Genomic DNA, 11,955 nt, shown 5'->3' with positions numbered 1-11,955 from the left:
AAAAGCACTTTTAAATCTGGTATGCAGAAATGGTAGCAAGTATAGACCAATGTGGGTTATCAGTACAACAAACAGGCTACTATGAATGAAGAGGCTCAATTTTAATAAGTTTTCTAAATTCCATTACCTTCATTTTTAAGGGCCTAACCTGAGACTCTGCCTGTATCTATACTGCCCCTGCCAGTGCAGGAGCCAGAGTCACTTGACTTTGACATAAACTCTCTGTCTCCGTGACCATATGGTAGATGCCCATAATTCAGCTGTGAGCCTTCACACTTCACCTAAAGCCAGGCTGAGCTCACAGTGCTTATAAATACCAACTGCCTTTGCAGCAGGTGATGCTGAAGCCCATCCAGAAAATGAACCATTACTAATTTGCCTCTTCATGCGCTGCCACATGACAACATTCCTGGTCCACCCACATAGTGCCTAAGCCTGCACTTGGTTTGGAGGGCAGGCAAAGCTTGAACAGGTCACCTTGTTATGCAGCCAAAGCCCACGGGTTTAGGTCTGGCAGCACAGTTTGGTTGCATCCTATGAATATGAAGTGCTTGTACTTTCTTGGTGTGCCTCTAGCCTCACCTACAGCCCACATTGGAACAGGGCTTACATCACTCAACAAGGTCACAAGGGAAATGGAAGCTTCAAGTCCAGGCTTAAAATATAGTGTTAATACACCTCTGGAATATTCCCAAATTAACCTTGTTGTAAAGATCAGTTTTTTCCTGAACATGTTAATATAAGTCAAATCATTATAAAAATCATATGTTTTGTATATCATATACATGCATAGGATTAGTGGAAAAAAACCCCTACTTTCTGTCTGTGGTCTGTTTTCTGACTGGGTAAATAATAATTTTCAATCCAAACATGAAGCAGATCATCTACGGTAAAATTAGTGGAATGTAAACCAGTGTTTCTTCTGTCTTGGAATACTAGGTAAGAACACAGAATAGCCCCCTTCTCTGCCACTTTCTTTAATTTTTTTAAAGCTTGATGCTTCTTCCAGTCCGCTTCATAAAAGGTTGCACTCCATGTGGTAGTAAAATGGCTCTTCTAGTTCCTAGAGGCAGTAAAGTTAAAGGGAGATTGCGACTACCCTAGAATTAATGCTTACTTAGCAGCAGTTCTGTTAAAAAGCCCATATCAAAGCAAGAATCTTCCTCCACTCCATTGAGAGGATTTGTTTTGGTAATTGTTATTGTACAGCTATAAGACAGGCACATGTGAATAGTTAATATGTATTAATCAACACTGATTCTCAAACATTTGCTGGAGATGAATAAAAAGGATTCTGAGCTATCAAAACTCTTCAGGCATACTTTCTTATAAAGGAAGAGAGACAAGCAGCATTAAAGAAGCTGCTGGGGGGTTACATCAGCTAAACTGATACAAGGCCACTTTAAACTGACATAAAAGAAGTTGCACGTGTGTAAGCGAATTAGTAAAATCATACCTCTAGGTAAGTGGATGAAAATAATGCATCAGAGTATATTCAGTGCATATCTCTAATTAGAGCTCTGTACAGAGTTCTGTCATCATAGTAAACACAGAGACTCTTGTTTGCACAGGAAACTTGACGATAGTTTAAATTGACTAGAAATAATTTAGTTAAACAAGTACAATCTCCTTTTGCAGATGCTCACTGATTTAAAGTATCTTATGTCAAAATAAATTACACCTCTCAATAATTTATGTTGGTATTAGTAAATAATCTCTGTATCACACATCATTTAAAGCTCCTCTGTACATAACAACTGACAAACAAAGATATGTAACTTAGAAGAGCTCTAGATGTAGACACCCTCCAGTCATCCTCCCAGAAGCCTGCACGCATCTCTGTTTATTGGCATACTGTCATAACTAGGCACCAAAGCATCCTAGTCTCCAGGCCCCACTGGGGGATGCGTAAAGCCTATTAACCCTTTTTCCTAAACTATCCCAGTAGCTCCAGATCCAGTCATTCTCACTGACAGCAAATGGATCTCTTGAAGCACTGGCACACTTAATTGTTCCCTGAAGTTTTACACTGGTGCAATTAATATCATATTACAAATTATGACTGAGTCCACAGCTTGATCTCTTAGTTATGCTGGCTCCAGAAGGCATAAAAACAGAAACACTCTCCTTTTCTGCCCCTGCCTGCTGTGTTTGGTCATAAAGGTTAACACTTCTGTGTCTGAATATGTATAAGATCACTAAGATAAGGAAATCCTGATTTTATATAACCACGCATCTAGTGGTTTTTTTACCCCCTTTTTCCCGGACCACACTACCTGACCTGTGTTACTCTTTATCAGTTGTTCAGAGYGGCTGAATTCCAGGCGGGCAAAGATGAATATTTGCCTAAGGAGGGGAGAGCAGAGGTGACTCAGCCAGTGTGTTGTGAGCCCCTTATTATATGGTGCCTCTATGCTTGGTGTGGCTGTGTGTCTCCCACTCATATGGGACTGCAGCCACCCACAGCACTTTTGCACTTTTGATAGATTCAGGGGTTTCTAAGGAGGAACAAACAGATCATCTGTGTGACCTTTTGTACAGCACAGCTCATAAAACGTCACCTAGCTACTGAGTTAAGCATGTTTTCCATATTCTAATGGCTCTTATGACACTGTGAGATTAGACTGACAAACTGAGCTGATTCATGCAAGTTTGTGGCATGACCCAGCGGAATGGAAATATGCCAGAGAGCAGACAACGCCTTTTCCTCCTACTGCTGATAGTAAAATAGCAAAATAAGTCAATCATAAGCAAAAACAGAGAAGTGACAGAGCTCCCCAGGCTGATGTTCAGCCTTGCTGTGTGGAAGGGCAGCATGTCTGCCAGAATTTTTTTTCTCAGGTACTCACTTTACTAAGACATACTTTATATATGGGCAAGAACCTCCATTGACCCAAAGCCATTCAAATGCTCGTGTTCACACCAGTGTGGTAAATGACTGGTTCCAGTGCCAGTGTTTCCTGGGCTTTTGGGGAGCACTTAGGGGGCCAGGATCTGACACCATACCTTTTAATAGCAAGCCTTCCCTTTTGATTGTTTCCAAACTTGATGCAAGATATTGGTGCCCTTTAGAKAACTGCATTCAATTTAGATATTTGGATTAAATCTCTAGCCAGAAATGGACCCTCTACTGGCCAAAGAAAAAACACCCCCAGCAAACATTTTTTGTGTTAACCTGACTGTCAAGACTAAGATGGCATTTTCCTGCAGATGCTGCAGTCTGTTATTTTCCCTCTGACATTCAGCAAGTAAACTCAGTGAGACAGAAGCTCTTTGGGGACTTTTTGTGTGACAAGCTCAATGGCAGCCCTTTAAAAACAAAATTCGTAAACAGGTGTCTATAACTGAATGGGTCATAAATTGTTTTAATTCATTTCCCACAGCTCGAAGAATGGCCATAGCACTGCTGCTAATGCTAAAGCAGACCTGGTCAGGCTCTATTGCAACTGAAAGTCCTCATTGGAAGCTTGGTATGTTCGGTCAACAGGGGAAGAGTGAAGAAAAAGAGGAGGTAATAGCATGATGCATCTGCAGACCACTTGTAAAAAGGTGAAGAGGGAGCGAGAATATGCAGTGCTGACCCTTGTCCTCCTTCACAGCAACCRTCAGAATTTTCCAAACATTAGTGGGATATCACACTATCCATTTCAAAGGGCAACAATGAAGAAAGCTTCTTGTCTTACTGCAGTAGGAACTACGACCTCCACATCTAGATTGTAGCTAAATGCCTGTAGGTAGCCCTTTAGTAATGCTTTATCAGTGGACATAATGGGTATTTGGTATTTTTGGAAATGCTGCTTTCATCTCAATGGCATTTATGATGTCCAGCTAAAACAAGAAAAAAAAGAAAATGATGCTATTTTGTGCACTTCTGTTGCTTTGTTTATACTTTACTATCTTTAAAATTTTTTTAGTGGTATTTATTAATTACTGTTTGCACAGCGTGAGAATAACATACAATGTTGACAGCATCTTTTTCACTCCTTTAACATCTTTTTTTCCTATTGGTCTTTAATTTCTGTTAGAGGTTGATTTGAAAATGCCAACAATACAAACTGCAGTTTTACAACGACAAAAACTCAAGGCATTTCTGAAATAATTTTGTTAATACAGAAAATTACCATAGGAGAGATGATTGAGAAGTATCCAGAGAGGGGATTATTTTCTTCAGGGAGACCAGTCTAAACCTCCACATAATTTGGGTAATCGTATGATAATGAAAAATCAGTGGCATGTGAAAGAAAGCTATTGGAATCTTGGGGACATGGATATTTTGTGAAGGAAAAGCAAAATATWTAAAAAGGGATAGGCTGATAGATCACAAAGAATAATTCCCATTTGCTAATGCTCAGAGTTCTGTGCGAAAAACAAGAGCAGTATCAGCCATTTTCTTCTTGTAATCTTCATCAAATTTCTCATTCTGCGCCACAGTGAAATAATTCTTCCAGTCCCCAACGAGCCCTACAAAACAGCAAAACAAAGCAAAAAGATTAATTTGTCAGTATTTCTTGCAGCCCATTAACCATAACTCACTAAATACTTGTACTTCAAATGAAGGATTATTTCAAAACAAACAAACAACCAGGAAGGCAGAGTTGATGCCAAATAATAAACCTCAGCACCTTTTCTCATGAATGGGGAAATGGAGTGATCCATTATTCCCTCAAAATCTTTAGTGTAGTTTGCCATGGGATTTTCCTTCATTATCTCAAATGCAGTGTGATGGAGTATCTCATTTAGAACCTCCTTTTCCACATCCGTCTCCAGAAACTTCAGAATCTTTTGAATTTCACGCTTTGGATTCTGTGCAGACAATGAAGTGGGATAAGATACGGAGCCACGAAAAACAAAGAAATCAAACATAATGTTCAAGTTATAATTGTTGCCAGGATGAAAAGATCAGATTATTTGAAGACTTACTGATACAGCAGGCATTACAACAGAAAACTGCTGAGTGTATGTAATAGCTACTGGCTTTCCAGATTTCAAACAGAGCTGTATACGTTCAGCCTTTTACCTCCTTCATATCTTCATAGAAGAGATAGAGAATAYGGTGCTTATCTTTTGCCTTCCACCATCCTTTTACATGGTCATACCAGGACCCCCAGAGCACTGAAAAAAGAAGAATGTTGTCAGTAACTGTAAATGCCCAATTTGTCTTACAGATCCCTGGAAATTATGTTACCCCCATAACCAGTGTCCGAGCACTTCCCAGCTGGTTTTGAATCGCTGTGGCCATGACTACTGTGTTCTGTGCTGTACATAGCATTCACGTTAATTATATCCCTCAGGTGTATGGATGTTCAGAGTAGGATTCATGTCTGACTTTAGATGGCAACAAATGCAGATACTTACATTGAATGAAACATCTAGGCTGCATTTACAGTCAATGGAGAGAAACAGACATTGCTAGAGTGTGATTTATCTGATCAGCTGGACAAGACCACTCTTAGTTGGCCCTGCTTTGGGTGAGAGCTGGACCAGAAAACCATGGAAGTTCCTTCCAGCTTGCATTACTCTATGATTCTACATAGTTTAAATATTTAGTATGCTATCAGAAGTGCCTGTTTCTTTCCAAGAAGTATCCCAATCCTAGCTGGTCAAACACAAGACCCAAAGTCTCCCTTAGACATGAGACTGTCACGCTGGTCAAGATAGTGGTGTCTCTAGGCCTACATGGTGGCAAAACGTTAAGCATCTACAGAAGCTTTACTGACAAAAATTGCAAACTCTCATCCACGTGCGTAGGTTTTTCTTTCTTGAATATGGGCACTTCTTTTAGGAAAGGAAGAATCAGCTTCTGGGGGTGCCTTTCTCTAGAGCTAGATAACTGGCTTTGTCTCAATGTCTGATTTTTAGACAGCTAAATTTAGGTAAAAAGACTCTCTTAACTCAAATTCGCACTTCACAGAATTAAATTTTGTTTTCTTGTGTATCAGGCTAGAATACAGCCATCAAACCACTGTTCCTTCCCCTCTGACTTCCAAGCAGGTTTCTTTTATCCTCAAAGAAAGAAGAGATGAAACCTGAAAATTGGATGTGATGATAGAATAAAGAGTAGCACATTTTTCATAATGGGGCTATAAAGAGAGCATCCATCTTTTAGGTACTAATAAAATCCCACAAATGAAGATAAATTACTCCTGAAACACTTTCAGTAGATATCCTCCMTCACTCTGTCAGCACTGGATTTCAAAACATAGCCGAAATAAATAGATCAAGTTAGGCATTTTTAAAATCTCTTATACAAATTATTGCAGTTCATCACCTTTTCCGGCCATGAATTTCTCCACAAACTCCTCCCAGGTTCCTGGATCAGGCATTATTTTACTCATTCTGTGGAAATGGTAGTATGACACCAGGTTGTCTTTGGCATTTCTTGCCACATAGATTATCTTTATTGGATGTAGAAACAAGAGAAATATGAAATGTGAGAAATATGGAATTCCACATATCTCTATAGATGTTAAGCGTCTCCTGGAGTTTTCTCTTGGAGCCTGAGTGACAAAGGCTGAAGAGATTTTGCTTAGATTTTCTGAAATCCAACTAGGGTAACTTAGTCATGACTTCTTTAGTTTCACGCACACATTGTACATTAAAGCGAATGTTGCTGGGGAGAACTCTAGGTTTCACAAGGATTCTGGAAACCATTTTCAGTCCTGTTTTATCTCACTTTTTTCCCAAGTAAGGTAGAATTGAGTCCTACCTCTCAACCTTACCTTGCAGTTTTGTTCCCAGAAGGAGGGGGGTACCAGCTGCACAGGGAGATGAGTTTTTAGTGTTCGTGGAGAAGGCATAGCTTCAGCTAATTCCAGGCCTGTGGAATGTTTCATTGTAATGAATGACCTGTTTTCTAAATTCTGCTAGTACTTTTTTGCTATTCTCATATGTGGCTTTTTGACTGTGACTTTTTAGCAGTCACCTTGCAATTCACCTTCACCTACTATAAATTATATGGCAGTATAACACATATACAAGATTGCATAAGAACCCAGAAGCAACTTCAGTGCTTCTGGTGGAATTTTTACCTGTGTTTTCAAGGAGGAAAGGGGGAACAGTGATTTATATATTCTTTTTGACTCCCTGGACCTGTGTCTAGCCCCCTTATCTGCATCCCAAGGGAGGATTATAAATACCAAATTATATATAACCAATCAGTCTTTCTCCTTCACAACATTTGGTGATCTCCATTTTCTTTGCAGGTGAGAGACAGTTGTTTCTTTCTAGGATACAAAAAGAATATGCTGGGTGACCAGACTTTCTGAATGGCTTATGAAGGAAGACAGACCAGGAGAGGAATGGATGAAGTTCAAAATCTTTGCACAGTGGATTTTGAATAGTTTTGGATATAGGCAAATACATGGCAATATGTGGGGATATGTAGATATATATTATTTCTTTCTTTTCCCATCCTTTTTTTGTTGCCTCTATCAGAGAGAGGCATTCTTTTGTGTCCATATATGTCAGCCCAGTCTGGCTTAGAAGAGAAAAATTAACACTCCTACTGCAGAGTCAGAGAAACTGTTTAGCTTCAAATGTCAAGAGAGTCTGGCTTAAAGATTAGTGTGCAATGGGAGTCTTTGCTGGAGTGAAGGGTCTTGTAGGAAACTCTCTTTGCAGAACAATCAGGATGCCTGAATGCCTGATATCATGTTTAGATGACTAGACTCTAGAATTTAACAGAAGTTACTAAAAATAGTAGTAAAACCACTGAAAACAGCATCCACATTCTGGGAATACATCCAAGACAGGCTTCTGTTTCATATAATGTGTAATCTCAGAGTGAGATTCAGTTGCCCACATGTTGCTATTTTACACATATCTGCTGCTGTGTTAGGTACTGTGGAGTATCACACATGGCTTTCAGATGCCGCCCCAGAATGACATGCTTTTCAACAGGGCCTGTGTCATATCTGCCAACCTTGCCTAGGCTTGGATAGTGCTAGATATTTATGTTAAGGCAACCAAATTGGGCCCTAATGCCTGACAGTGCACCGTACAGTGACAAAGCAAATCAGACCTCTCCTAGGAAACCTGTGTTGTGAGCAGTGGATACTGTCTGGGTAGATCGTGTTGTTTCATTTTGTCTGAAACACAAACCTATCTGTATGATATTTACCTGAGTAAGTCTGAATTGAAGACTTTGGGACAGACCACTCAAGGAAAGGATGCCGTTTGTAAGTACTGGCGCGTCTACACTTCTGAATATCTCCATTATGTTGAATCATATCCACTATCTCCTGTGTCCATGTGGTACCTGAAAATATCAGTGTTTATATTTTTCTCTCAGGAAGAGCTGAGAGTCACTTCTGTCAGAGAACTGGAAGCCGAAAAGATGGACTCCATATTAAAGGAGGAAGGGACAGCACAGAAGATGATGGACAAAGTGGAAAGAGRTGATAGTGGGGGAAAAATGCTTTATTAGAAATAGAGAAGTAATTTCCAAAGCAAAGTTTCAGGGACTGCAGTTTGGGACAGTTTTCTTTATGCTGACAGAAATACCCTCATGCCCACCCCAGTGTTAAAAAAAGCTCTGGGATAAACTCACTATTATTTGGAGGCTATATTATTTGCAAGAAAGAGTGAAATTCCCTCCTCCTTATTTTCATACCTCACAGAAATTCAGCTATTTCAATGTTTTTATCCTGAATTTGAATGAAAGATTGAAATATCTGAACTTTGAGTGAATTAAAAGTTTCAAACAGTTTAGAAATATAGAAAGGTTGCAGTATTTCCAATATTCTCATCTGAAATGCTTTAATGAAGGTCAGTATAACATTAAACTTCATCTGCCTGAGCTATTGCAGCATCTTGTAAGAGTTACAGAATCATGTCTCTCATGTACCTCTTTTCCCCTGTGGCCATGATCACAGGCTTAATGACACTTCCCCTGAGGTACTGTGGCAGGTCAACTAGAGGACAGGCTAGGGGATAACATGGGAAAAAATGCGGGCATAAAACCGTGCCCTTAACAAGATGCTTGAACTATACAGTTTTGGCAAGGCAACATAATGTCAAATTGACTCCTAGCTGTTTATTTCCTTTCAGTTCAATGGTTGAGGTATTTTAATCAAAATATCATCTTTTGCTTTCACTATACCTGAAATAAATTAAAAATTTTGAGCAAAATTTACTTTTCCTATGAAAGTAATCAATTTGTGTAACAATCATTTTTTCTGCTGAAAAAAATTAAAAAATTCTTGTTAACTCCAGTCATTAATTTCTAGTGATCATCAAATGTTCCTGAATTTATTCCTGAATCCCCTAAATTGTACATGCTTTTATTCATCCAGAATTAATATTGAATACTTGTTATTCATTGTTTTTCTTTGTAATAAGTATAACGGGGCTGGTCAAGAGGAGAAAAGGTAATACACGAGTTACGTGGCCAGTCTCCAATTAAATACAAATATGAGTTAGCTAGATTGATGGTGGGTAGTTTATTGGCTGCCATTATTAAGTGAGCTAATTTGGTGATTTCTTATTTATAAGTAAGGCATTTCCAGAATCAGTACTGGTTTATACCAAGTCATTAACCAAATCATAGTAAGATTAATAGTTCAGCCAGTTTCTATTATTACTGAGTAAACAATGATTTTAACTAGGTGTTGTTAAATCATTACTTATTGATTGAAAAGTTCTAGTGTTGTCATTAATATATCTGTACATAATCTAAATCAAAGAAAACAGCAAGTGTATGTAACCAGACTTTGACCATTTGAACATTGACAGTAAAGGATTATTATTATTTCATTTCCCTTAAAGTAATCAGAAGTTACAGCCACAGCTGTCAGAACTTCACCTCTTTAAAATGTAAGTCTGCTTTGGGATTGAACAAATCTCAGTCACAATAGAAAACCTTAATTTTCAATTCCAGCAGTAAGTAATATCCCAAACATTTCTCTCTGTCTCCTATGCACACAAACCTGCTTTTGCATAGGTTGCAATGAGCAGATCATCAGGTCTGGCTCTGAAGTTCCAAACTTGATCCCACGTGCTGCATATTATTTTTGTAAAGGTAACACCTTCCACTTCACCTGTCTCAGGTCTGGTCAATGTCTCTTGCAGACTCAGATCTTCCATTTTATCCAAGGCCATTGCGTACTTCTTGAAGAAGGAAAGGGTTGGAAATGAATGTGTTTGTTCTGAAAAGAAACCTAAATTTACTCTTCTATTCTCAAGGTCTCTTTTATTGACTTTATTGATCTTCTGATTTATTTGCCTATGATTAGACCTATTTATCTATCTATCTATATAGACTCCTTACAGCGTGATCTAATTTTCAGAAATGCTTGGCATATTTTTGCTGTTGGTTCTCAGCAGCTCTAAAAATCACTCCATTTTCTCAGATTCCAAAAGAGAAAAAATACCTTATTTCCATGTTTGAACATTTTAGCAAACATATTTATGTAAAATACTGACTGGAAGTTGGTTGCCTTTGAAAGGCAAGAAAAAGTAGTTTGCAGTGTGATTTAAAAGAGGAGAGAGTATGTTCAGTTCCCACTGAAGTCAGCATAAAGGACTCAAACCTTCTTTCTTAAAGAAAATAAGCAGAAAGTCTTGCTGGCACCCCTTGGGCCTACCTATTTTAACCGTCACTAACAACAGAATAATTAGAAACAGCATGTCTGCTACAAACTGATACTCACAAAAATATTTGCAGAGCTCTTCTGTATTTCGTTCCTGGAACTTTTTACTTTCAGAGTTCTTTGCAGTGCATTGACATTTGATGCTGATAAATAACCTGAACCAGATAGATCATTAAACAAAGGTTGTTAAACTTTAATAATTTAAATCAATCTAGTTAAGTCTACTACCTATCATATACTTTTACGATAACTAGTTATTCATTTCTGGACTTCTCCCAAGGAAGTCAGAAGTTGTTAGTCATAACCTTCAGAGCCCCAGAATCTGATCAGAGGAAAATTCTGCTTAAGGGCAGGAGGGTACAGAAATCATCTCAATTATAAATATCAGTCAGAAAAGAAAAAAGAAACACTTCAATCTCAACAGCAAGCATTGCCACAAATATTTCCTTTCATTTCCTTGTCTACTTACACCTGCTTTTGTATAGATTCTGTTGAGCAGATCAAGAAGTCAGGCTGGTGGCTGGACACTGACCCATGAAATTAAAAAAAAAAAAGAGAGAGAAAAAGAAACTAGCCAGAGATTTTTTTATACTTGAATGTCTTCAGTCCTTGGATGTATTAATAACTGTGCACCAACATTGATCTTCAGGCATAAGTAGGATGAAAGCTTGGGTGGAGTTTCTATTCCTCCTATGAATGTGAGGAGAGCGAAGGAGGAGATACAGCAGCAGCCAATAGCTGAACAAATTTTCTGCCTGGTTTATGAACTCCTTTTTAATCCTGTGAATGAAAACTACTTAGAATTCTCGTCTAAACTATGATTCCTTACCTGTAACAGCATTAAACATCTGCCAGTAGCTCCAGCAAGATTATTTTAAACTTGTCTGTATTATTGTCAATAGTCTTAGAATAATTGATTTTCTTCCTAATATTTAATCTGAATTGCTAAAATAGTTTATTGTTTGTTAACACCAAAGATCGATGGAACTGCATGAATTAAAATAAATCTGATTCCATTTTCACCATATACTGCACACAGCTTATTTAATGTATGTCTAAAGGTCTGTTTTGTCACTGGGGTCAGCAATTTCAGTTTTATAGCACTATCTAAGCAGGTTCACTTCTTAATTAGCATGACATCACAGGGTTTGGGTTCACTGAATGTTGAAGCAGTGTTTCTTTATAAAGTTTAAGTCCCTGCCTATCTTTAAACCTATATACTGATGTGCCCCAGACTAACTGCAAACAGCATGCTAACGTTGGCGACCAACAATATACCAGTGATACTTTAGCATCTAGTTCCCAGTCCCTGCAGTCATCCTGAAATGTTTGTATGCATTGAAAACGTTCTTGGGCAAAAAGTAGC

The 11,955-nt window shown here is 38.4% G+C and overlaps 1 protein-coding gene across 1 annotated transcript; it reads right to left on the bottom strand.

The window, feature by feature from the left end:
• Window positions 1–4,348: 4,348 nt before the first annotated feature.
• Window positions 4,349–11,367, bottom strand: SULT1C4 (sulfotransferase family 1C member 4). The gene is made up of 8 exons (XM_026055466.1): window positions 11,165–11,367; window positions 9,927–10,104; window positions 8,120–8,257; window positions 6,720–6,817; window positions 6,269–6,395; window positions 5,018–5,112; window positions 4,623–4,803; window positions 4,349–4,461 (listed from the first exon to the last, which is right to left on the bottom strand). The coding sequence occupies exons 2-8, from the start codon at window positions 10,096–10,098 to the stop codon at window positions 4,349–4,351; spliced, it is 924 nt and encodes a 307-aa protein (XP_025911251.1). The 5' UTR covers window positions 10,099–10,104; window positions 11,165–11,367.
• Window positions 11,368–11,955: the final 588 nt, after the last annotated feature.

The sequence above is a fragment of the Apteryx rowi genome, unplaced genomic scaffold (assembly GCF_003343035.1).
Source record: "Apteryx rowi isolate R43461 unplaced genomic scaffold, aptRow1 scaffold_123, whole genome shotgun sequence".
Lineage (NCBI taxonomy): Eukaryota > Metazoa > Chordata > Aves > Apterygiformes > Apterygidae > Apteryx > Apteryx rowi.
This window is presented reverse-complemented; position numbering and strand designations above follow the sequence as displayed.